This window comes from Dendrobates tinctorius, unplaced genomic scaffold (assembly GCF_039654945.1).
Source record: "Dendrobates tinctorius isolate UK_male_01 unplaced genomic scaffold, ASM3965494v1 ptg000246l, whole genome shotgun sequence".
NCBI lineage: Eukaryota > Metazoa > Chordata > Amphibia > Anura > Dendrobatidae > Dendrobates > Dendrobates tinctorius.
The window spans coordinates 4,239,760-4,266,984 of NW_027361913.1; the positions used below are offsets into that span (position 1 = coordinate 4,239,760).

The window sequence follows — 27,225 nt, forward strand, 5'->3', positions numbered from 1 at the left end:
CTAATTTTATTAAACAAAAATAATTTTTTGCATCGCTTTATTCTGAGTGCTTTAACTTTATTTTCCGCTGATAGAGCTATATGGCGGGTTGTCCTTTGTGGGACAAACTTACATTTTCAGCAATTTCCATTTTTATTTACATTTGACTTTTTTATTTCGTTTTTGTCTACTTTTTGTTCAGTGGAATGATGAAAAAGCATAGTTTTTTTTTTTTTTTGCTTTTTCACTTTGACTGAGGGGGTTAACCAATGTGAGAGTTTTATAGATCAGGTCTTTCGGACGCGGCGTTACCAGATATGTGTAGTTTGTTTTTACATCTATGGGTGTGTATGCATGAGAATATATTTGTTTGTATATGTACAGTGCCTTTCAAAAGTATTTGGCCCCCTGGAACTTTTCAACCTTTTCCCACATATCATGCTTCAAACATATAGATACCAAATGTAAATTTTTGGTGAAGAATCAACAAGTGGGACACAATTGTGAAGTTGAATGAAATTTATTAGTTATTGTTACATTTTGGTGGAAATTCAAAAACTGAAAAGTGGGGCGTGCAATATTATTCGGCCCCTTTACTTTCAGTGCAGCAAACTCACTCCAGAAATTCATTGTGGACCTCTGAATGATCCAATGTTGTCCTAAATGACTAATGCTGATAAATATAGTCACCTGTGTGTAATCAAGTCTCCTTATAAATGCACCTGCTTTGTGATGGCTCAGGATTCTGTTTTAAGCATAGAGCATCATGAAGACCAAGGAACACAACAGACAGGTCCGTGATACTGTTATGGAGAAGTTTAAAGCTGGATTTGGATACAAAATGATTTCCAAAACTTGAAACATCCCAAGGAGCACTGTGCAAGCAATCATATTGAAATGGAAGGAGTATCATACCACTGCAAATCTACCAACACCTGGCCGTCCCTCTAAACTTTCATCTCCGACAAGGAGATAACTGATCAGAGATGCAGCCAAGAGGCCCATCATCACTCTGGATGAACTTCAGAGATCTACAGCTGAGGTGGGACAGTCTGTCCATAGGACAACAATCAGTCGTACACTGCACAAATCTTGCCTTTATGGAAGAGTGGCAAGAAGTAAGCCTTTTCTCAAAGATATCCATAAAAAATGTTGTTTAGGCTATGTGCACACGTAGCGTTTTAAAACGCTTACTAAAAACCGGACTCCTTCCCAGAAATCGCGCGTTTTTACCGCGATTATGATCGCGATTTTCGCATGCGATATTCAAGCACTTTCCAAGCGATTTGAAGCATCGCTTGGAAAGTGATTGACAGGTTGGTCACACTCGTCAAACATAGTGTTTGACAAGTGTGACCAGGTTTTTACTATTGAGGCCGCCTATGCGGCATCAATAGTAAAAGATAGGATGTTAAAATGCTAAAAAAAATAAAAAATCGGTGTATATTTACCTTCCGGCGTCCCGCGCTGCATTCCCGGGCCTCAGCGTTCCCAGTAATGCCTTGCGAGACCTGTGATGAGGTAGTCTCGCGTTGCAATAGCGATCTCGCGAGACCACGTCATCACAGGACCTTGCCGCAAGGCATTACTGGGAACGCTTAGGCCGGGAATGCATCGCGGGACGCCGGAAGGTAAATATACCCCGATTTTTTTTTTTTTTTTTTTTTTTTTTTTTTTTTTTTTTTACAGGGGTATGGTACCCAGGGCCTGGAGGACAGTCTCCTCTCCTCCACACCGTGGGTACCAACCGCACATGAGACGCTTAACTTCCCGCATGGTGGGCATAGCCACATGCGGGAAGTAAGCGATTCTCATGAATTCCTATGGGTGCGGAATCGCGGCAATTCTTTGCGATTCCGCACAAAGAATGAGCATGCTGCGATTTTTTTCCGCGATGCGATTCCGCCGCGGAAAAAAGCGCAGCATTAGCACAGCATGTGCGGAATGCCATAGGAATGCATGGGGGGCGTTCTATACACGATTTTTAAGCGTTTTCACAGTGTTTTCGCGCCGAAAATCGCGGCAAAAACGCTTAAAAATCGCTACGTGTGCACACAGCCTTAAAGTTTGCAACAAGCCACCTGGGAGCCACACCAAACATGTTGAAGGTGCTCTGGTCAGATGAAACCAAAATCGAACTTTTTGGCAACTATGCCAAACGATATGTTTGGTGTAAAGGCAACACAGCTCATCACCCTGAACACACCATCCCCACTGTCAAACGTGGTGGCAGCATTATGGTTTGGGCCTGCTTTTCTTCAGGGACAGGGAAGATGGTTAAAATTGATGGGAAGATGGACGGAGCCAAATACAGGACCATTCTAGAAGAAAACCTGTTGGTGTCTGCAAAAGACCTGAGACTGGGATAGAGATTTGTCTTCCAACAAGACAATGATCCCAAATATAAAGCAAAATCTACAGTGGAATGGTTCACAAATAAACGTATCCGGGTGTTAGAATGGCTAAGTCAAAGTCCAGACCTGAATCCAATCGAGAATCTATGGAAAGAGCTGAAAACTGCTGTTCACAAACGATCTCCATCAAACCTCACTGAACTCGAGCTGTTTGCCAAAGAACAATGGGGAAGAATTTCAGTCTCTCGATGTACAAAACTGATAGAGACATACCCCAAGCGACTTGCAGCTGTAATCGCAGCAAAAGGTGGCGCAACAAAGTATTGCGTTAAAGGGGCTGAATAATATTGCACACCCCACTTTTCAGTTTTTGAATTTCCACAAAAATTTTAAATAACCAATAAATTTAATTCAACTTCACAATTGTGTCCCACTTGTTGTTTTTTCACCAAAAATTTACATTTGGTATGTTTTTTTTGAAGCGTATGTGGGAAAAGGTTGAAAAGTTCCAGGATATGTGTGTGTGTGTGTGTGTGTGTGTGTGTGTGTGTAATTATATAAAAATTTAGGTGTTTTTTTTTTTTTTTTTTTTCTGAACTTCCTCTGCTGGTGTCATGCGATGAACAGCCCATAGTTATTGTACTTAGGCATCTGATTGGACTACTACTCCCATCCGGCTATATCTGCTGTCACATATAACAGACACCATGAGCTGATGATGCGAGAATAGTCTCATCATCAGGTGCCTGAGTTCAATTGTAAAAAAAAAAAAAAAAAAAAAAATCAAAACATTGACATAATCACATACAATATACATACTCACCGAACACCTAATCCCTGATGCCCACATCTCCTGCAAGCAAACAAAACTAATAAACCGACATATTCCCTGTCCGCCGTAGTCCATTTAATATCGTGTCCCACGTCGATGTCACCCAGCCGCCGTCGATACACTGACAGGAGGTAATTGCTCCCGCAGTGTATCACTGAGCCGCTGTGAGAGTTCAACGGAGTACATCAGCTGATCAACTCCGGTGCTTATGGGAGTGGAGTCACGTCCATATTCATTATCTTGATGAGCAGTACCATGTGACCGCTCAGCATGGGAAGAAGCTGCCGGCCCTGGGACAATGGAGGCTGCAGGGACGTCCAGCGAATGGCACGAGGAGGGTGAGCATGAGGTCCCAGCCAGTGGCTCCTGCAGCCCCTGCTGGCTTTCTGCACAATGACTCGTGTATAAGCCGTGGGGGGGCATTTTCATAGTTAAGGTTGAAGGAAGACTTTAAGTCCATCTAGTTCAACCCATATCCTATCCTAACTTGCCCTAACATGTTGATCTATAGGAAGGCAAAAAAAAACCCATGTGGCAAACAGTAAGCTTCACATTGGGGAAAAAAAATTCCTTCCCAACTCCACATACGGCAATCAGACTAGCTCCCTGGATCAACGCAATAGTAAGGAAACTAGTGTATATACCCTGTAATATTATACTTTTCAAGAAAAGCATCCAGTCCCTTCTTAAATTTTATTAGGGAATCACTCATTACAACATCATATGGCAGAGAGTTCCATAGTCTCACTGCTCTTACAGTAAAGAATCCGCGTCTGTGATTATGCTTAAACCTTCTTTCCTCCAGACGTAGAGGATGCCCCCTTGTCACCGTCACAGGTCTAAGGCTGGTTTCACACTTGCGTTACAGGCCGCAGCGCCGGTCTGCGCACGGCCGCCGCTAAGCCCCGCCCCTGCCACGCCTCCGGCAGTAGCTCCGCCTCCGGGCACATGACGCTGCATGCGTCCCCTATCTTTATCACTGAGGACGCAGGCCGTGCGCAGTATGCGTCTGGCGGCGCCTGCGTCCTTTTGATGGTGCGCCGAGCGCAACCAAATTGCAACAGGTTGCATTTGGCGCTGGTCGGCGCACCGTCCGCAGGAGCCGCCAAACGCATACTGCGCACGGCCTGCGTCCTCAGTGATAAAGATAGGGGACGCATGCAGCATCATGCGCCCGAAGCGCGGAGCTACCGCTGGAGGCGCGGCAGGGGGCGGGGCTTAGCGGCGGCCGTGCGCAGGCCGGCGCTGCGGCCTGTAACGCAAATGTGAAACCAGCCTAAGGGTAGAAAGGTCTTTGTACTGTCCCCACATATATTTATACATTGTAATAAGATCACCCCTAAGGCTACTTTCACACATCAGTTTTTTGCCGTCAGGCAGGATCCGGCTATTTTTAGAAAAAACGGATCCGGCATAAATTTTGGAGAACTGTAGAAACGGATCCGTTTTTTTGCTGGATCCGTCTAGCAGGTTATATCTGTTTCCTGGGGGCTGGCCAATTGGATCTGAGCATGCGCAGACTTAAAAAAACGGATCCGGTGGCTGGATCCGTCTTTTTCTGGATCCGGCGACCATAGACTTTCATTGTAGCAAAAAGCTGGAAGCGCCGAATCCGGCGCTTCCGGCTTTTTCGCCGGAAACAAAAAAACGTTACAGTAGCCGTTTTTTCCAGACGCCGGAATGAGACAAGTAGCCGGATCCGGCAAAAAACGGATGAAACGCAATGCCATCCGGCGCTAATGCAAGTCAATGGGGAAAAACTGGATCCGGCATTGCATTTTGCCGGATCCGGTTTTACAAAAAAAGCCGGATCGCGCCTGACGGCAAAAAACTGATGTGTGAAAGAGGCCTAAGCCTTCGATTTTCCAAACTAAATAACCCCAAGTGTAATAACCTGTCTTGGTATTGCAGACCCCCTAGTTCCCTAATAACCTTGGTCGCTCTTCTCTGCACCCGCTCCAGTTCAGCTATGTCTTTCTTATACACCGGAGACCAGAACTGTACACAGTATTCTAAGTGTGGTCGCACTAGTGACTTATATAGAGGTAAAATGATGTTCTCCTCATGAGCATCTATGCCCCTCTTAATGCAGCTCATTATTTTATTTGCCTTTGCAGCAGCTGCCTGACACTGGCCACTAAATGTGAGTTTGTCGTCCACCCATACACCCAGGTCTTTTTCAGTGACAGTTTTGCCCAATGTTTTACAATTAAGCACATAATTATACATCTTGTTCGTTCTACCCAAGTGCATGACCTTACATTTATCCCCATTAAAGCTCATTTACCATTTATCAGCCCAAGCTTCTAGTTTACATAAATCCTCCTGTAATATAAAATTGTCCTCCTCTGTATTGATTACCCTGCAGAGTTTAGTGTCATCTGCAAATATTGAAATTCTACTCTCTATGCCCTCTACAAGGTCACAATGTCATTAATAAATATGTTAAAAAGAAGCGGGCCCAAAACTGACCCCTGTGGTTCCCCACTGCTAACCGTGACCCAGTCCGAGTATGTTCCATTAATAACCACCCTTTGTTTCCCATCCCTGAGCCAGCTCTTAACCCACCTACACATATTTTCCCCTATCCCCATTGTTCTCATTTTATGTATCAACCTTTTGTGTGGCACCGTATAAAAAGCTTTTGAAAAGTCCATGTACACCACGTCCACTGCATTCCCTTGGTCCAGTCCTGAACTTACCTCTTCATAAAAGCTTATCAGATTAGTCTGACAGGAACAGTCCCTTGTAAACCCATGTTGATATTGGGTCATGAGGTTATTCTTCTCCAGATACTCCAGTATAGTACCTTAGAAAACCCTCCAGGATTTTACCCACAGTTGAGATTAAACTAACTGGCCTATAATTTCCAAGTTCAGTTTTGTCCCCTTTTTGAATATTGGTACCACATTTGCTATACGCCAGTCCTGTGGTACAGACCCTGTTATTATGGAATCTTTAAAGATTAAAAATAATGGTCTATCTATGACTGTGCTTAATTCCTGTAGTACTCGGGGGTGTATCCCATCCGGGCCCGGGGATTTTATCCCTAATCATGTTATCCGTCATGGAATTTTCTTGTGTAAATACTGTTGAAAAAAAGGAATTTAGCATATTGGCTTTTTCCTCATCCACCAATTCATCCAGACTATTTTTAAGGGGGCCAACACTATCATTTTTTAGCTTCTTACTATTTATGTAGTTAAAGAATATTTTGGGGTTATTTTTACTTTCTCTGGCAATGAGTCTCTCTGTCTCAATCTTTGCTGTCTTGATTTGCTTTTTACAGAATTTATTTAATCTTCTGTATTTAGTTAATGCCTCATCACTACCTACTTGCTTTAATTCTCTAAATGCTTTATTTTTATCTCTTATTGCGCCCCTTACAGCTTTTAGCCATAGTGGTTTCCTCCTATTACTAGCATGTTTATTCCCATACGGTATATATTGTGCACAGCTCCTATTCAGGATGCTAATAAACGTCTCCCATTTTCTTTGTGTATTTTTATGTCTCAGGATATCGTCCCAGTTAATTGCACCAAGATCATCTCTCATCCGTTGGAAATTTGCTTTCCTGAAGTTGTGTCCTTGTAACTCCTCTACTACACATCTTATTAAAGGATACATGAAAACTTATTATTTTGTGATCACTATTACCCAAGTGACCCTCAACCCTTACATTTGATATGCTGTCTGGCCTATTGGTTAATATTACGTCTAGCAGTGCCCCCCCTCTTGTTGGGTCCTGAACCAGTTGTGAAAGGTAATTGTCTCTCATAGTTGTCAGAAACCTATTACCTTTGCTGGAACTGCAGGTTTCGGTTCCCCAATGTATTTCAGGGTAGTTGAAGTCCCCCATAATAATGACTTCTCCTTGAGTCGCAGCTTCATCTATTTGCTTTATGAGGATATTCTCTGTTGCTTCCATTATTTTTGTAGACTTATAACAAACCCCTATCAGTAATTTATTATTTCTCGTTCGCCTTATTGGGGGACACAGAGACCTTGGGTGTATGCTGCTGCCACTAGGAGGCTGACACTATGCACAAAAAAAGGTTAGCTCCTCCTCCGCAGTGTACACCCCACCGACCGGCAGAGAATACCTCAGTTTAGCTTAGTGTCAGTAGGAGGTGGACACGGGTCTTTTATTAGACCCATATCTACCTCGTCGTGCGTCGTTCCTTTTCAGGTTCTACGGAGGGATACAGAGTGAAAAGTCACATCTGTACTCCCACATGGAGTCTGCAAGTACGGCGTGTACTGCCACCCCGTATCCTTGCAGTTCTCCGCGGCAGGACCAGCCAGACGGACGCCGACACCAAGACGTGCCAGCGACTCCAGGGGTCCTTGTCGCCAGTCTCTCTCCCACTCGCCTACCAGAGCCTGTCGGTTGGATGAGACGCAAGACTTCTTCAGACAGGTAACGGATCGTGGATGGGTGAGTATTTTTTTATTTATTTACCTGGCTGCCCATTCCCGACGGTCGCCTCTTCAATGGTCACAGGGGAACCCCGGTTGTAGGCGCTGCGGTCGCTCGCAGTCGCCACAAGGCTATAAGCAGCTCAATGTTGCTGGGCATCCCCCCTTCCCTCCCCCCTTTCTGGGGACAGGGAGCACAGGGTTTTTTCCCATTGGGAGCGGCTTGCGACTGCGGCGTCCCACTTTTTCGGACCTCCGCGCCGACCCCCTGCTGACAGGCGGCCGCCGCAACTAATTTAGGCCCCAGCTTCAGTTCGGGCCTACCGCTGCGTCGCGGCCACGCCCCCCGCCCCTTTCTTCTAAGCGGGCTTCTCTCCCGCTCTTCCCAGGCCCTCCCACCGCCTGTCCTTCACCTGCCCAGCCTGTTATTGGCTAGAGGGCGGTGAATTGTTAACCCTGCGTGGTGCTCCGCCCTCCCTCCTCTCCTGAACGCGCGCTTTTTCTCAGGAAGGCGCCATTTTCCCAGCCTGTTAGCCGGGCACCAGCTCCTCACTGGATAGCATCTTCTCCAGCTGGTTTTTTCAGGAGGTCTGTCGGCCGGATTTCGCTCTGACCTGCATCCACTGACAGGTCGCAGAGCATCGCTTCTGGGGACACCGGACCGTGAGTAGCTCTGCACTGCAGACTGACCCTTCTCCGCCCTCTGTCCCCCAACCTTCCGGCGTTACCTCAGCTTTTCACTATGTCTACCTCTAAGTCTGATCGTACCCGCTCTACCGCCAACTTCCCTCAGGCCAGTCCACTCCCCTCTGCCTGGATTGTAGCAATCCAATTCAGCCTGACGCCGTCCAGGAGCCATCTGCGGCCCCAGGTGAGAGTGAGCCCCCCATGCCTGGCTGGGCCTCCTCGCTATCTCAATCAGTGGCAGACCTCACCAGGGTGTCTCAGTTGATAAGTTGCCCCTGGACTCTACAGCAGGGCCAAGCAGGTCCCAAATTGTTCCATCTGAAACAGCCAGCGGTAGTCGCAAAAGACCCAGGCAAGATTCCCAGCCGGAATCCTCTCCTAGTCCCATCTCACCGCATAGCCCTTCTCACCAGCCTCCCTCTCGGGCCTCCTCTCCTGAGTCAGGGGAAGCGCTTTCGGACAGGTCATCTGAGGGGATTTTAGAGCTGGATTCAGACCAGGATGCAAGCATGAAGGTCACAGTGCAGGACCTCATTGCTGCGATCCATCATACCTTCGATATTGCTGACTCCCCTGCGAAATCCTCAGATCAGGAGGTTTCGTTCAGACGGGCAGAAACTCCCTCCAGGGTTTTTCCTTTCCATTCAGAGTTTGGGAAAATTTTTACCAAGGAAAGAGAGGATCCGACCAGACGCTTTCAAAGAGGAAAACGTCTCGGCATACTCTACCCATTTGCTAAGGAGCTCACGGACAACTGGTCGGCCTCTCCCTCGGTCGATCCGCCCGTGTCCAGGCTATCCAATAACACGGTTCTCCCGCTTTCAGGCGTGGCGTCCCTAAAGGATTCTAATGACAGGATTATAGAATCCCTGGCGAAGTCTGCCTTTGAAGCGGCTTCAGCGGCGGTGTGTCCAATCTTTGCTTCATCCTGGGCAGCAAAGGCCATAGCCACGTGGGCAGACTACCTTCGTCAGGGCATCTTAGATAAGGCGCAACCGGAGCATTTGGCCGATCTCGCCAATCAGATCTCCCATGCTGGGGACTATCTTCTCTCCGCTTCCTTGGATGCTGCATCCTGTGCCGTTCAGGCGTCAAGCAACGTTGTTGCAATTCGACGTACAATTTGCCTAAAGGCATGGCAAGCGGACTTGTCTTCTAAAAAGTCCCTCACTAACCTGCCTTTTCAGGGGGTGCGTCTCTTTGGGTCCCAATTGGACCAGATTATTAAGGACGCCACCGGAGGCACGAGTTCACTCCTCCCTCAGTCCAAGCCTCGCAGACCCCCACTAAGGCGTCAGTTTTGACCCTTTCGGACTTTCCGCCGTTTCAATACGGCGGACAACTCCTCCAGCCAACAGAGACCGCAGGCTCGCCAGGAGAGAAAGAAAGTTTCCTCTCCTTCCTGGCGACCCCACTCCTCCCAGGGCAGACCGTCCAGATCTAGATCTGGACGGTCTACTTCAGCATGACTATCATCGGGCACGCGAGGGGCCTTTCCAATTGGGAGGTCGACTTCTTTCCTTCAGGGACGTTTGGCTGGCCGCCGTGGAGGACGCCTGGGTCAGGGAGGTCGTATCCTCAGGATACAAGATAGAGTTCGTCTCTCTCCCACGGGATCGTTTCTTCGAATCCCGGCCTCCAAAGGATCCAGCCTTGATCCCGGGGTTCTCTACGGCTATCGCCGCTCTCCTCAGTTCCGGGGTGATTGTGCCCGTTCCCGAATCGGAGCGCTTCACGGGGTTCTACTCGAACCTGTTTGTAGTGCCGAAAAAAGACGGCGCAGTTTGACCCATCTTGGATCTCAAGCTGCTCAACAAGAGGGTCCGCTTTCGCCACTTCCGCATGGAGTCGCTTCGCTCGGTCATCGCCTCCATGGAGGAGCAGGAATTCATGTGCTCAATAGACATCCAAGATGCCTATTTACATGTTCCAATTTTCTCTGGACATCAGAAGTTCCTGCGCTTTGCGATTCGACAGCACCACTACCAGTTTGTCGCACTGCCCTTCGGTCTTGCCACCGCTCCCAGAGTCTTCACGAAGATCATGGCTGCGTTGATGGCTTTGTTGAGAGTCAGAGGCCTCGTTCTTTTCCCGTACCTAGACGATATTCTGATCAAGGCTCCCTCATTCCAACAGGCTCACCAAAGTTTGTCAATCGTCCTGGACACTCTTTCCAATTTCGGGTGGATCGTCAACAGGAAAAAGTCCTGTCTGGTTCCTACCCAACGCCTGGTCTTTCTAGGTCTTCTGTTCGACACTCGTCGGTCAAGGGTCTTTCTCCCACAAGAAAAGATTCTCTCTCTGCAGCAGGAAGTACGATCGCTGCAGACCTCGCGATTCCCGTCCCTCCGTACAGCCATGAGGGTCCTGGGAAAGATGGTGGCAGCGATAGAGGCAGTTCCCTTTGCCCAATTTCACGCCAGGCCTCTCCAGCAGGCCATTCTGTCGAAGTGGAACAGGTCGCCTCGGTCCCTGGATCGCCCTGTCCATCTTTCTTACCGGATCAAGCGGTCTCTCAACTGGTGGTTGACGTCACCTCTCATCCTATCGGGTCGATCCTTCCTTCCCATTCACTGGCAGATAGTAACCACAGATGCCAGTCTCCTCGGTTGGGTTGCTGTGTTCCGCAACCACACTGTTCAGGGTCGATGGTCGGATCGGGAATCAGCGCTGCCGATCAACGTTCTGGAGATTCGAGCGATCCATCTTGCTCTGGTCCACTGGGAAAGGCTCCTCAAGGGACTGCCGGTACGGATTCAGACAGACAACGCCACAGAGGTGGCATATGTCAACCGCCAAGGGGGAACACTGAGTGTCTCAGCCCTGGCGGAGGTGTCCAAGATTCTTCGTTGGGCGGAGATTTCCGTTCCGACAATTTCCGCGGTTCACATTCCCGCGTAGACAACTGGGCCGCCAATTTTCTCAGCCGCGAGGGTCTCGCGGCGGGAGAATGGTCCCTACATCCGGAAGTGTTTCATCTGCTCTGCCTTCGGTGGGGAACCCCGGATGTAGACCTCATGGCGTCTCGCCTCAACAGGAAAGTCCCACAATTCGTGTCCAGGTCTCGGGACCCTCTGGCAGTGGGCGCCGACACCCTGGCCGTTCCTTGGTCCCAGTTCGAACTTCCCTACCTGTTCCTTCCCCTGCCTCTTCTTCCCAAGCTGTTGAAGAAGATCAAGGCAGAAGGACTTCCGGTCATTCTCATCGCCCCGAATTGGCCCAGAAGGTCTTGGTTTGCGGACATTGTCAACCTTCTCGCGGACGCCGACTGGAAGCTTCCAGACAGAACAGATCTGCTGTCTCAGGGTCCGATTTGCCACCCCAATCCTCGGCCGCTCAATTTAACAGCGTGGCTGTCGAGACCGAGGTTCTGAAACGAGCAGGTTTTTCCGACCGCGTAATTCAGACCATGATCCGAGCCAGAAAGCCATCATCTTCCAAGATTTACTACCGTACTTGGAAGGCCTATTTCACTTGGTGTGAGACCAATGACGTCGCGCCCATGTCCTTTTCGCTCCCTTCAGTCCTAGCGTTTCTTCAGGCAGGATTGGATGCGGGGCTTGCCCTCAGTTCCCTGAAGGGTCAAGTTTCGGCGCTGTCCATTCTGTTTCAGAAAACGTTGGCTTCCCGTCCTCAGGTTAAGACCTTTCTTCAGGGCGTGGCTCACACGGTCCCGCCGTACCGGGCGCCCGTGGATCCATGGGATCTTAATCTGGTTCTTCAGGTTCTGCAAGGTCCGCCCTTTGAACCCCTCAGGGATATTTCCCTTTCTCTCCTTTCTTGGAAGGTAGCCTTTCTGGTGGCCATCACCTCCGTCCGGCGCGTGTCGGAATTGGCAGCTCTTTCGTGCCGCTCTCCCTTTCTGGTTCTCCACCAGGATAAGGTAGTTCTGCGGCCTCCGCCCTCGTTCCTTCCGAAGGTGGTGTCCTCGTTTCACCTCAACGAGGATATCGTGCTACCGTCCTTTTGTCCGAATCCAACTCATTCCCGAGAGCGGTCCTTGAACAAGCTGGACCTGGTTAGGGCGGTAAGAGTCTATCTGTCTAGGACGACTTCCTTGCGAAAGACAGAGTCTCTTTTCATTATCCCTGATGGAGCGCGGAAAGGTCACCCGGCGTCAAAGGCCACCATTGCTCGCTGGATCAGATCGGCAATCCTGGAAGCCTACCGTGTTAAGCGTCGCGGAGCCCCTCTGGGTATCAGGGCCCACTCTACTCGGGCAGTGGGTGCCTCCTGGGCGGTGCGCCACAGAGCTTCCGCGCTGCAGCTTTGCAAAGCTGCAACATGGTCATCGGTTCACACGTTTGTGAAATTCTACAGAGTCCACACCTACGCTTCGGCGGACGCCAGCCTAGGTAGACGGATTCTGCAGGCCGCGGTGGTGAGTCCGCTGGCCTGATGGAAGTTTGTTTCCCACCCCAGGGACTGCTTTGGGACGTCCCAAGGTCTCTGTGTCCCCCAATAAGGCGAACGAGAAAACAGGATTTTTGGGTTGCTTACCGTAAAATCTGTTTCTCGGAGCCTTCATTGGGGGACACAGCACCCTCCCATGTTTTACAGCTCCTGTTCTTACTTTGGTTGAATGGTTACAGTTGAGTTGTTTATGTTGTCAACCTATTCTGTACTTCTCCTACTGCTTTCTCACTAACTGAGGAATTCTCTGCCGGTCGGTGGGGTGTACACTGAGGAGGAGCTAACCTTTTTTTGTGCATAGTGTCAGCCTCCTAGTGGCAGCAGCATACATCCAAGGTCTCTGTGTCCCCCAATGAAGGCTCCGAGAAACAGATTTTACGGTAAGCAACCCAAAAATCCTGTTTTTTTCCCTCTCCCCTTATCTCTACCCACAGGGACTCTACATTTTCTTTAGATTCATATATATTATCACGAAGGATGGGTTTTAAGGATTATTTTACATATAAACACACGCCTCCCCTGGGCGACACGGTGGCTCAGTGGTTAGCACTGCAGCCTTGCAGTGCTGGGGTCCTGGGTTCGAATCCCACCAAGGACAACATCTGCAAGGAGTTTGTATGTTCTCCCCGTGTTTGCGTGGGTTTCCTCCGGGCACTCTGGTTTCCTCCCACATTCTAAAGACATACTAATAGGGAATTTAGATTGTGAGCCCCATCGGGGACAGTGATGATAATGTGTGCAAACTGTAAAGCGCTGCGGAATATGTTAGCGCTATATAAAAAAAAAAATAATAAAATAATAAACACACGCCTCCCCCTCGCTTATTTGTACGGTCATTTCTGAACAGACTATAGCCCTGTAAATTAACCGCCCAGTCATGGCTCTCGTCCAGCCATGTCTCAGATATTCCCACCATGTCATAATTATGTTCCAACAGCATTAACTCCAATTCCTCCATCTTGTTGGCAAGGCTTCTGGCATTAGTATACATGCACTTTATGTATCTCTGTACCTCTATTCTTTCTTAAATTAACTGTTCTAACGCCACCTCCCCATGCCACCCCCACCCCCAATTTCATTATTTGTGCCCAGGTCTCTATCTGCACTGTCTTCCCCTCCTATAAAAATGCTTCATTGTCCTGCAGCTCCAACCTAGCATCCCCCCCCCCCCTCATCTATCCCATTGAGCCTCTGCTCAGTGAGCAGAAGACTCCTTTCCATATTGTCTATGGATCTCTGTGTTGCCAGCTGCACATTTAGATCCAGTATCTGGGCTTCCAAATGCACAACGTGCTCACATCTCGCGCAGCAGTATGCACCCTCGACCGGCTGTTCAAGGATTTCATATGTGCGGCAAGACGTAGGCTAAGTGCACACGTACCGGAACTCTCGCGGAAATTACCGCGAGAATTCCGGAATTCCAGTCCGCGGGAAAATCGCATTTTAAATTCCCGCGATTTTCCCGCGGAAAAACTAGCATTTTGCAAGCATATTTAGCTTGCAAAATGCTAGCGTTTTCCAAGCGATCTGTAGCATCACTTGGAGAACTGATTGACAGGTTGGTCACACATAGTGTTTGACGAGTGTGACCAACTTTTTACTACTGAGGCTGCCTATGCGGCATCAGTAGTAAAAGATAGAATGTAAAAAAAATAAAAAATACTGTTATTCTTACCTTCCGACGTCCCGCGCATCCGTTCCCAGTAATCCTTTGCGAAAATGCCCGCGATGACTCGCGGTAATTCGCGATGACGTCGCGCGAATGACCGCGAGACTTCTCGATCCCGCGAGATCGGACGCCATCGCGGGCATTTTCGCAAAGGACTACTGGGAACGGGAGTGTGAAGTGAAGCGGGAATGCTGCGCAGGACGTTGGAGGGTGAGAATAACAATATTTTTTATTTTATAATTCTATTTTTTACAGGGATATGGTACCCAAAGCCCGGAGGACAGTCTCCTCTCCTCCGGACCGTGGGTACCATCCGCAATTGTTCTGCTTACTTTCCGCATGTTGTGCACAGCCACATGCGGGAAGTAAGCGGAACAATGCATTCCTATGGGTGCGGGATCGCCGCGATTCCGCAAAATAATGAGCATGCTGCGTTTTTTACCGCGAAGCGATTCCGCCGCGGTAAAAACCGCAGCATTAGCACAGCATTGAGGAATCCCATAGGAATGCATGGGATGCTTATTTTTCGCGTTTTCGTGGCAAAATCGCGCGGTTAAGACCGCCGCGGAAACGCGAAAAAAACGCCACGTGTGAACTCAGCCGTACACCGGATGGATAAGCAAAAATAAATAAAAAGTATTAATAAAATATAACCGCAATTCAGTAATACCTCCCTTGGAAACTCCCTAAATCCAAAGTCACTGAATCTCAAGTCACACACTTACCACAGTTCGCACTTACGCTCAGGTCACACTCAGCTCGTTCACACTCGCTCAGGCAGAAGATGTAAAAGATTTTTTCTTTTTTTGCCCTCTTACCAGCACACCACTGCTGTTCAATGCACTTCCAAAAATATGGCTGGAAATCTCGGCTTATATACGAGTGTGTGTGTGTGTATGTATGTATGTATGTATGTATGTATGTGTGTATGTATATGTGTGTATATATATATATACATACATACATACATACATACATACTTGACCCGTGCAAAATTTTCTCACACTGGTCGTCGGGGGCGCAGGCAATTTCAGACAATTTTATATTATAAAATTTTGTGAACCATATAAATTTGAACATGGTATGTAATAATATTATCGTCATCAATGGCGAATGAAAAAGAAGAGGTTGAACAAGGAAACTACGTCACAATTTATTTATTTTTTTTTATATATATCTTTATTTAGCTCTATGGATTTACAAAAACTAATAGCAACGCCACAAAACAGGACTGAAAATCCTCCAAAAATTACAGCTGAAAAAAGGGCAGCACCACTTACCTGCTCACGTCTCTGAACAAATACACTGCTGGATCCATATAGCAAGATGGCAACACAGGTGCAAAATACTAAATAAGCAGCCACTCACAGCCTACCAATCAATGGAGGGGGGGGGGGGACTGCTTAGTATATGTTTGCACAATAGAGGCCTGTATAGGGCGCTGTTCACATGAAGGTAAGGCCTCTTTCACACATCAGTGGCTCCGGTACGTGTAGTGACATTTTTCTCACGTACCGGAGACACTGACACACGTAGACCCATTCAAATGAATGGGTCTATGCAGATGTCGCGTGTTTTCACGGACCGTGTGTCCATGTGCAAAATACGCTGACATGTCCGTTTTAACACTGACACATGGCCTGCAACACGTGCTCCACACGTGCACACGGAGAACTGCTGTCTCAGGGTCCGATTTGCCACCCCAATCCTCGGCCGCTCAATTTAACGGCGTGGCTGTCACACTGTCCTCCGTGCTCACGGACTGCCGCCGGGAAGGAGTGGCTACTGTAAGCGCTGTTCCCGGCGGCTGGTGCTGATCGCGGCTGTGATTCTACTCTCCTGCTCTGCCCGCAGGAGAGAAGAATGATTGAAAACCTGACGTGGGGTCCCCCTCATTTTATGAACCAACCAGACGAAACTTACAGCTGGGGGCTGCATCCCTCAGCTGTCAGCTTCAGCAAGGTAAGGTCTCAAGAATAGAGGGGTCCCCACGCTGTTTTTTTAATTAAATAAAAAAAAACGGCGTGGGGTCCCCCCTGTTTTTGACAACCACCCTGACAGCTGTGGGCTGATATTCTCAGGCTGGTAAGGGACCATTGATCTTGCCCCCCCCCCCCAGCCTAAAAACAGCAGCCCCCAGCTGCCCAGAAAAGGCGCATCTGTTAGATGCGCCTAATCTGGAGCTTTGCCTGGTTCTTCCCACTTGCCCTGTAGCGGTGGCAAGTGGGGGTAATAAGGGGTTAATGCCACCTTTCTATAAGTAATTTAAATAAATAATTTTTAAAAACCGGCGTGGGGACCCCTCTATTCTTGAGAATCAACCTTGCTGACAGCTGAGTGCTGCAGTCCCCAGCTGTAAGTTTCGTCTGGTTGGTTCATAAAATGAGGGGGACCACACGTCGGGTTTTCATTAATTCTTCTCTCCTGCCGGCAGAGCAGGAGAGAAGAATTACAGCCGCGGTCAGCACCAGCCGCCGGGAACAGTGCTTACTGTAGCCGCTTCTTCCCAGCGCCGTTTGTGTGGTCCTGATGCGGCACACGGTTGCCACACGGAGGTACCAAGTGTCCACACGGATAGCTCCGGTACCAGAATTATCTGGACATGTGAAACTTGCAGAGTGACTGTTCACAGCCTATTAGTCACACCCATACTTTTCAATTAGGCAGGCTGGCCAGCACTCTCAATGCATCCCAATTTGAACACCCCTGTATACAAGACCAAATGTGCTGGGCTTGGCTGCACCCTTGCAAAATATTGACCCATACCTCATTATTTATATGTATTTTGTGCACTGTTTTTCAGGGTGTTCTGTAGCTGTCAGGTTCTTGTTTTTCCTAATTTCACATGTCCTGTGTGTGTGTGTGTGTGTGTGTGTGTGTGTATATATATAATGTATATCTCTTCTCTCTTTAGGAAAAAGTTAGTAAAGCTGCAGCTGTGAAGGAAACTGCTATCAAGGACCTGGAAAGTGCTATCGACACAGAAAAGAGAGAGCAGTGGAGAGTTGATGGACGTCAATATCTCTTTGATGCCAAGCGGGTAAGAGAACTGCAATTCGTATATAGAGCAAGCTACTGAAAATTCTTTTTTTTTTTTTTTTTTTTTTCTTTTTTTTATTGCCGAAATCTACAGCAAAATACAAAACACAGAGAGAGCTTCTATAATAATAATAATAAATTTTATTTTTATAGCGCCGACATATTCCGCAGCACTTTACATTTCAGAGGGGATTTGTACAGACAATAGACATCAAAGTTGTCACTAATCACAGGGTTAGGGTCACATGTAATGTTATTAAGAAATTGGTAATGTCATTACTTTTTGACTACACTAAAAAACTGAGAGCTGTATGAGGCACTATTGGAATTATCCGAAACTCAGACACATCCGTAAAAAGCATTTTACTGCAGTGAAGTCTACCATTTTTTATTGGTGCATTGTAGGAGCTTGGATGAGTCTCCGGACTATCTTTTACTGTTTTTGGAAGTATTTTTGGTGATTTGACAGTGCCAAGATTTCAACAATTTTATAGCAAATTCTGCAAATATCTACACCGCACAGGCACAATGTTGGAGATGCCATTTTTCACTGTCCCTTTTCTCCTTTGGGTGAATTCCCACACTGCAGATTTTGTTTACATTGCATTTGGATAAATGGAAACAATTTTCACACTAAACATAATTTAAAGACCACCTTTCAACAGTTTATGCATACTAATCTAGTCACGCTATGGAACAGTGACTGTAGAGTGGAATAAAATGTAGTTTTTAATTTTCCCTCTCCATCGCGGAGATATGGACTTGTAAAATTTAGGAATAAATTATTTTTAACTCTGGGTTATCAGAGATTTTTCACTGGGATCGTGAACTTATTTCCCTTTTTGAGGTTGTCCAATCATAAGTAATTAGTAGAGTTGGATGAATGTCATCCGCTCAATGCCGACTTTTATTTCCCATTGACTTGCATTGGGGTCGGGTTTCGGACGAAACTCCGACTTTTTTTGCCCTAGTCGGACCAGTTTCATCTGAAACAAATTTTGTTTCATGAAACCTGATCCAACCAAAGTCACTCAACTCTAGTAATTAGGCATCATGCAAGGAAGAAAAAAACAACCCCCTCCTCTCCTAATTGATCTCTCTAGCTGCTGTGTAGAGATGCAGCAGAGCTGAGTTGAGTATCACCACTATCGGTGTAGTGGAGGGTCAGAGCTGACAGATCAGTCAGTTAATTTCTCCCCTGCATGACTCCTCCTGCTTACGATTGGTCAACGTCATGCAAGGGAAGAAGTACACGCCCCAAAAGATCAATCTCTGGTAATGGACAGTTGAACTATAGCATAAATTATAACCTAAACTTTACAAGCTAATGTATCTGCAATGGAGAGGACACAGCTACTGTTCCATGATGGGCCCAGTTTAACATGCTCAAAGTCTAAAAGGTTTTTTTTTTCTTTACATAGAACCTCAAGTGTTTGTTTTTTTTTCTTTATCGCCTTATTGGGGGACACAGATTACCATGGGTGTATGCTGCTGCTGCTGCTGCTAGGAGGCTGACACAATGCAAAAAACAAGAAAATTGGCTCCTCCCCGGCAGTATACACCCACCGACAGATACCAAGTACCTCAGTTTGTGCTTAGTGTCTGTAGGAGGTGGACCGGGATCTTCTCAGATCCGCAGTTAATAATCCTTTTATTTCCTTAGGTGTTTGTCGAACTTTTTAATCTTTTCTCGCTTATTTCTTTCTGGTCTTCACATCAGGAAACAGGGTGTAGTTTTCATTCTGATTTCCTATATCAGGCGGCTGAGCGAGCAGTGTGGTGATTTCCCACATCGCAACTCTCAGTACCGCAGGCAGGACCTTTCCCTAACACCAGTCGGTGTTGTGGGCGGATGATGGGTGGCCGGTCCTTGCCAAAACAACCCCTCAAAAAAAAAAAGGTTCTTTTCGGCCAATCCTGGACCTCAAATTGCTCAATCGCCAAGTAAAGATCTTCCACTTCAGAATGGAGTCTCTTCGGTCGGTGATAGCCTCAATGGAACACAGGGAATTTCTCTGTTCTGTGGACATACGGGATGTCTACCTTCACATCCCTGTGTGTTTGCAACATCAGAAATACCTTCGTTTTGCGATTCAGGAAGACCACTACCAGTTCACGGCTCTTCCCTTCGGTCTGGCCTCCGCTCCCCGGATTTTCCCGAAGGTAATGGCGACAGTCATGGCCATCCTCCGCTCCAGGGGGATCCTCATCATCCCTTATCTGGACGACCTTTTGATCAAGGGATTGTCCCGGCAAGACTGTCTTCAGAGTCTTCAGATAGTCCTAGACACTCTTTGCCGTCTTGGGTGGATAGTCAACAAAGGAAAGTCCATTTTGATCCCCACACAGCTCCTGACCTTCCTAGGCACGGAATTCGACACAAATCTAGCCCGTGTGTTTCTTCCAAAGGAGAGATTTTCAGCTCTTTCCAAAGGGATCCGACTTCTCAAGCGGCCAACCCCCATTCTCCTTCGGTCCGGCATGAAGGTTCTGAGGAAGATGGTAGCTTCCATGGAAGTGGTGCCCTTTGCACAATTTCATCTTCGTCCCCTCCAGTTGGCTCTTCTTTCGGCCTGGGACAAGACCTCGCTGTCCTTGGACCGTCCCATTCTCCTTCCCCTCAGAGTGAAACAATCCCTGACTTGGTGGGCAAGGTCAGAGTCGGTCCTTTCTTCCGCTTCAATGGCAAGTCATCACCATCGATGCTAGCCTTCTAGGCTGGGGAGCGGTGTGCCATCTAAAAACGTCTCAAGGCCGGTGGAACCCACAGGAGGCTCTTCTCCCCATCACTCTTCTGGAGATCAGAGCAATCTTCCTGGCTCTTCTTCACTGGCAGCCTCTCTTCCTCGGCAAGCCGGTCCGCATTCAGTCGGACAATGCCACTGCTGTGGCATACATAAACCACCAGGGGGCCACGCGCAGCAAGCAAGTAATGGCGGAAGTAGCCAAGATACTGCGCTGGGCAGAACGTCACTTTCCTGCGATCTCTGCCGTTCACATTCCAGGGGTGGAAAATTGGGCGGCCTACTTTAAGTCGTCAAGGTCTAGCATCAGGGCCCTTCACTCCTCAGTCTTCCATCAGATATGCCAGCGCTGGGACACCCCAGATGTCGATCTCATGGCATCTCGGATGAACCACAAAGTTCCGCAGTTCGTAGCCAGGTCCAGGGACCCTCTAGCCGTCTCTTGCAATGCCCTGATAATTCCGTGGTCCCAGTTCCGACTTCCTTATCTATTTCCGCCTCTTGCCTTGATCCCTCGAGTGGTCAAAAAGATAAAATCGGAAGGCGTACCAGTGATTCTGGTGGCCCCAGACTGGCCAAGACGCCCTTGGTACGCGGAGCTGGTGAACATGCTCGCGGACGTTCCCTGGAGGCTTCCAGACTGTCCGGATCTTCTCTCGCAAGGCCCCCTTTACCACGAGAATTCTCAGTCTCTGAATTTAACGGCATGGCCATTGAGGCCACGATCCGGAGAGAATCAGGCTTGTCTGACCAGGTGATTCAGGCTATGATCAAAGCCAGAAAACCGGCCTCTTCCCGCATTTACCATAGGTGCTGGAAGACCTTTTTTCCGTTGGTGCGACGGTAAAAAAAAAAAAAAAAAAAAGTCTTTCCTATGTCCTTTTCCATTCCATCTATTCTGGGGTTCCTCCAGTCTGGTTTAGATGCGGGTCTGGCCCTCAGTACCCTCAAGGGCCAGGTCTCTGCCCTGTCTGTCATCTCCCAAAGAGAGCTGGCGGCCTTACCGCAGGTTAAGACTTTTCTCCAAGGGGTCGCCCATGTGGCTCCTCCGCATCATTCGCCGATAGATCCGTGGGATCTCAATCTCGTCCTTAGCGCTCTCCAAAAGGCGCCGTTCAAGCCTATCCAGGACATTCCTTTATGCCTTCTCTCGTGGAAGGTAACTTTCTTGATTGCCATTACATCCATCAGAAGAGTTTCTGAATTGGCGGCCTTGTCATGCCGTTCCCCGTACCTGATTCTCCATCAGGATAAGGTCATTCTCAGACTCGTTCCTTCCTTTCTCCCAAAGGTCGTATGCTCTTTCCACATCAATGAGGATATCGTTCTTACATCTTTTTGCCCGGCTCCGTCTCACCCTATTGAGAAGTCCCTCCACAAACTAGATGTAGTCAGAGCCTTGCGTGCTTATCTCGCCAGGACTGCTTCTTTTCGTCAATCCGATTCCTTGCTAGTCTTCTATGAAGGTCGCCGGAATGGGTTCCGGCGTCCAAATCCACGATAGCTTGCTGGATTCGTTCTACCATTCTGGAAGCGTACCGACTGAAGGAAAAGCGGCACCCTCCGGGAGTGAGAGCCCTCTCTACCCGGGCTGTGGCAGCTTCGTGGGCTGTGCGTCACCAGGCTTCGGCTTTACAGATTTGCAGGGCCGCGACCTGGTCGTCCTTTCTCACTTTTGCGAGGTTCTACAGGGATCATACCCAGGCCTCGTCTGATGCAGTTGTTGGTAGGAAGGTTCTGCAGGCGGCGGTGGCTCACTGGCCGACCTAAGCCTTTCCGGTTCTTTTGTTCCTTTTTGCTGTTCCCACCCTTGGGACTGCTTTGGAACGTCCCATGGTAATCTGTGTCCCCCAATAAGGCGATAAAGAAAGATGGATTTTTGGTTCTTACTGTAAAATCTCTTTCTTGGAGCCTTCATTGGGGGACACAGCACCCTCCCTGTTTAAGTTGTACCGTGTTGGGCTTTGAGCTCCTTGTTGGGTTGGTACATATGTTTAAAGTTCCGTGGCTTCTACTGCTTTCTCACCAACTGAGGTACTTGGTATCTGTCAGTGGGTGTATACTGCTGGGGAGGAGCCAATTTTCTTGTTTTTTGCATAGTGTCAGCCTCCTAGCAGCAGCGGCAGCATACACCCATGGTAATCTGTGTCCCCCAATGAAGGCTCCAAGAAAGAGATTTTACGGTAAGAACCAAAAATCCATCTTTTTTGTTGTTGTTGTGTTTTTTTTTTTTTTTTTTTTTTTTTTTTTTTTTTTAAAGCTATGTACGCCTTTTGTGCAGATTTTTTTTTTTTTTTCTTAAATGCAAAACGAAGCAGCTTTCTAGATAGTGTTCATAAAAAGTCCAACTATTTTTCCATTGCAGAGCATCTGAGAGTCCTTCTATTTTGATTGGACTAGTTCTCAGATCTTTTAATAGGTCAAAGTAAGGCTAGTTTCACACTTGCTTTTTTTTTTGCAGCGCGATTTTCCCGCAAAAAAACGCATTGAAAAAACGCATACATAAGCATACAACTGCTGCGTTTTTTTCAAGCATTTTTATGAGCATGCATGAAAAAAACGCAGCGTTTTTATGCGTTTGTATGCGTTTTTAGCGCGTTTTTACCGCGTTTGCGTTTTTTTCCAACATTTTTAGGTGGCCCCTCACACTACCCAAACCATGACTTTACTAACCCTAACCCTGACCCTAACCCTGACCCTAACCCTTAACCAAATCATACTTAACCCAAACCCTAAACCCTAACTGACCCTAACCCTGACCCTAACCCTGACCCTAACCCTGACCCTAACCCTTAACAAAACCATACTTAACCCTAATCCTGACCCTAACCCTGACCCTAATCCTTAACAAAACCATACTTAACCCTAATCCTGACCCTAACCCTGACCCTAACCCTAACCCTGACCCTAACCCTTAACAAAACCATACTTAACCCTAATCCTGACCCTAACCATGACCCTAATCCTTAACAAAACCATACTTAACCCTAACCCTGACCCAAACCCCAACCCTAACCCTGACCATAACCCTAACCCTAAACCCCCTTAACTAACCCTAACTCTAACCCAAACCCCTAAATTCCATGGTTTAAAAAAAAAACGCATATGCAAAAAAACGCATACATGAGCATGCCAGTGCGCACATATGCGCATCCATAGGCTATAATGGCCATTTTTAGCGCAAAACGTGCACATATGTGCGCATGCGCTTTTTTGCAGGGCCAAAAAATGCAACATGCTGCGTCTGGAAAATCCCAACGCACACCCCAAAAAAACGCAGCGCATGAAAATCGCATACATGCATTAATCCCAGATAATGTGCAAATAAATGCATTTCTCACGAGTGAGAATATGTACATTGCAATGTGACTTTCACTGCCAATGATAGAATGGCTGTAAATGGCTCAGGTAAGATGTTGTGCCTACGCCAGTGAGATACTTCTATACAGACTGAAACTGAAATGTTTAAAGCAGAATTGCATAATCCTTAAATATTTTCTTTATTTTTTTTGCAATCCACAGAACAATGTGACCATGCTTCTGGAAATCAACTACAGGGAGAGGCTCCTTTCAGTCTACAATGAGGTGAAAAAGCGCCTGGACTACCAGTTAGCTCTGCAAACTCTCCTGCGCCTCAAGGAACAAGACCATATGATCAAATGGGTGGAGAAAGGTGTGGTACAAAGCATTACTCCGCAGCAGGTAAGGCGATATCTCTCGGACGGCCGTATATTACTGTCTGTATATGGACCACAGTGCCTCGCCAAATCGTTCGTCTCCCTACCCGATCTTACAGCCTCATATGTGCCTATGGGGCTGTACACTCAGATCAGTCCGGCATTACTAACCATTTACGGCCTTTGAACGATGCCGTGATCAGATCCAGGTTAACGCAGATAGAGATGTATATTGCCCAGGTCTTACAGAAGTGTCGTTATGACATTTCCATAATTTGTCACGTTATGTTCCGTTTAGTCCAGAATCCATGTCACATGGAGCTAGCGCATAATCTGAACGGTGTCCTTAATTCTTGTTTGGGGTCACTATATAAAAATGTATTGCAGAAGTAAATCTGGGCTGTTTATTAGCGGTGATGCCTCGCTCGCCACACTAGGATTGTTCTCAACTCCCTCTGACAAGCTTTCTTCTCACACAGTTGTGTTCTTTCTTTTTGAGAAGACAATAGGAAAAAAATGTTCTAACCCTTCTGGAAAAATGCAAAGTGCGTTTCATATTCCCCTATTTCTTTTAGTTCACAATACTTGTGTGTTTTGTTTATTCTGAGCTCGTATAAGAGCTGAAGTGCTGAAAGTGGTTTGCTTAAATAAAACTTCTCCTTTTTACATGAAGTTTTATGGAAATTTCCTTTGTGAAAACTGACACATTTCTGCTTGTTTGCAGCAAAAAGAAAGCATCGCCAAATGTATCGCCGATCTGAAGCTTCTGTCCAAGAAAGCACAAGCAAGCGTTTGAATCTGTTTTTGTTTGGCTTGTACAAATAAGGATCCTAACTGTACCGTGGTTCACTCTTAAATACATATTTCTCTACATCCGTCTGGTCTTATGTCATTTTGTTATTTGCGCTTTGCAGTATGGTGTTTTTCATCACTGAATAGTATGCCAGTTTCGCGCCAGATGTTTGAGTGGTTTTACACCTGACATATGCACATAAATCATTCAATTTATATTCTCAAAAAGGTATATTTTTGCTGTTGTAAATGCAAATCTGCACTTTATCCTCATTGACAAATTAATTTATTTGAGTATATGGATTTGTAAGGGTACTTTCACATTGTGTTGTGTGTCCCCATCATGGCATACATTCAAAATTCCCTTAAACGGGGCCTGGACGCATGCACGGATGGTGCCATAGACTTCAATGGTGACAGCAGAGTGAACATGCGCTTTGCTGTGCACTTTTTTTTGGGAGTGTATGCCTACAGGAGGTGGACACGCAGACAGTCTATGGCTCCGTCGGCGCAGACCCTATTTTGCGGGGGATTTCGGTTGTATGCCTATTCAGGGTGCAGTTGGGCCCATTTGGTCTTGTAAACTGCGGTGTCTGTTCACATGGCATGCATTTTGATAGCGCTGGGCCAGCCCGCCTGAGCTAATAGAAGGGTGTCACTACTAGGCTGGCCTGGATGCAGTGAATGGCCATAGTGTGAACAGCGCCGCATACAAGTTTTTTTTATTGTGCATTAACATACCAGGCAACCGCCCCCTCCATGTATTGGTAGGCTGCGAGCGGTTGTTTTATCGGTATTCTTGCACCTGTGTTGCCATTTTAATTATATGGGTCCACTGCATCCTGATAGTGCATTTGTCTGGTGGCCTATACGGGTAAACCTTTTTGCTTTTTTGCTGTTTTCTGTATGCCCCGATGGGGACACACAACGCAATGTGAAAGCACCCTAACAAATGCGAACAGATTCGTGTTGGTGGTAAAAAGTCTGACCCAGCCATGGAATTTGGGTATGGCCACATTGTGTGTTGTTTTTTTTTTTTTTTTTATTTAGGGAGGTAGCCGCACCAAAATTCACATTAAAACGATATTTTGTTCTGTTTGAAATAAGCTTTCAACTCATTCCAAAAGCCCTCTGCACCTATAACTTGTGTCATTGTGACAATAGGAATTTTGTTGTATAAACTATACTATAATTGAGGTACTTTGCACAGAGTCTGATCAAATTGAAAAGATATGCATAGAGTGTCCTTTTTCAGGAAGATCTGCTCCGTAGCCCACCTGAAATGGCACTCCAAACGTTAAAAAGAATGAACACATGCGCTGCAATTAAAATAAACTTGCTGTTCATAAGTTTAATCTTTTTGAGTCGTTTTAGGGTGCTTTCACATTGATTTGTGTCCCTTTGCAGAATACGTCCTAAACCCCCGCCCCCCGCAAATCTGGGTCCGGACATATGAGACGATGGGGCTATAGACGTGTGCTCTGCCATCACCAATACAGTCACCACTGCAGTTTGACTCCTGTCGGCGCATTCGTCCAGACCCCGTTTTGCAGTGGATCTCAGACATATGGCCCAACAGGGACACACGTTAAAAAAAAAAAAAAAAAAAAATGACTCCATTCTTCCAGCGGACTTCACTCAAAGGCCGCTCACCCCCTACGCTTACAAAAAAGAGCCGCAGCAAAGACAAAGATGCTTCAAGAAGACGCCACTAGTGTTGGTATTCTTTTGCAAAACTTGGCAGGTATGCAGGCATCTAAAAGACATCATGTGCACAACACCCTAAGGCTATGGGCCCACGTAGCGTTTTAAAACGCACAATGATAACCGGACTCCTTACCATAAAACGCACGTTTTTTTCCGCGCGATTTCACCGCGATTCTGTTTGCGATTTTGCAGCGATTTTCTCAAGCACTTTCCAAGCGATTTGAAGCATCGCTTGGAAATTGATTGACAGGTTGGTCACACTCGTCAAACAGTGTTTGACAAGTGTGAGCAGCTTTTTACTATTGAGGCCGCCTACGCGGCCTCAATAGTAAAAGATAAAATGTTAAAAATGATTAAAAAAAATAAAAATTGGGGTATATTTACCTTCCGACGTCCTGCGCTTCCATCCCGGGCCTCAGCGATCCCAGCGATGCCTTGCGAGACCTGTGATGACGTTGGTCTCGCGTTACTATAGCGATCTCGCGGACCGCGTCATCACAGGACCTTGCCGCAAGGCATTACTGGGAACGCTGAGGCCCGGGAATGCAGCGTGGGACGTCGGAAGGTAAATATACCCCGATCTTTTTTTTTTTTTTACAGGGGTATGGTACCCAGGGCCTGGAGGACAGTCTCCTCTCCTCCACACCGTGGGTACCAACCGCACATGAGACTCTTAACTTCCCGCATGGTGGGCATAGCCACATGCGGGAAGTAAGCGATTCTCATGCATTCCTATGGGTGCGGAATCGCGGCAATTCTTTGCGATTCCGCACAAAAGAATTATCATGCTGCCATTTTTTCCGCGATGCGATTCCGCCACGGAAAAAAGCGCAGCATGTGCGGAATGCCATAGGAATGCATGGGGTGCGTCATGTACAAGATTTTTAAATGTTTTCGTGCCGAAAATCGCAGC

At 47.2% G+C, this 27,225-nt stretch overlaps 1 protein-coding gene across 1 annotated transcript in view; it reads left to right on the forward strand.

Moving 5' to 3' along the window:
- ATP5PB (ATP synthase peripheral stalk-membrane subunit b) overlaps positions 1–24,688 on the forward strand; it is a 40,924-nt gene extending 16,236 nt beyond the window's left edge. The window contains exons 5-7 of the mRNA XM_073557276.1: positions 17,268–17,393; positions 23,659–23,838; positions 24,538–24,688. Of these exons, the coding sequence (XP_073413377.1) occupies positions 17,268–17,393; positions 23,659–23,838; positions 24,538–24,609 (378 nt within the window). The 3' untranslated portion in view covers positions 24,610–24,688. The remainder of the gene's footprint in view (positions 1–17,267; positions 17,394–23,658; positions 23,839–24,537) is intronic.
- The last annotated feature ends 2,537 nt before the right edge of the window (positions 24,689–27,225 follow it).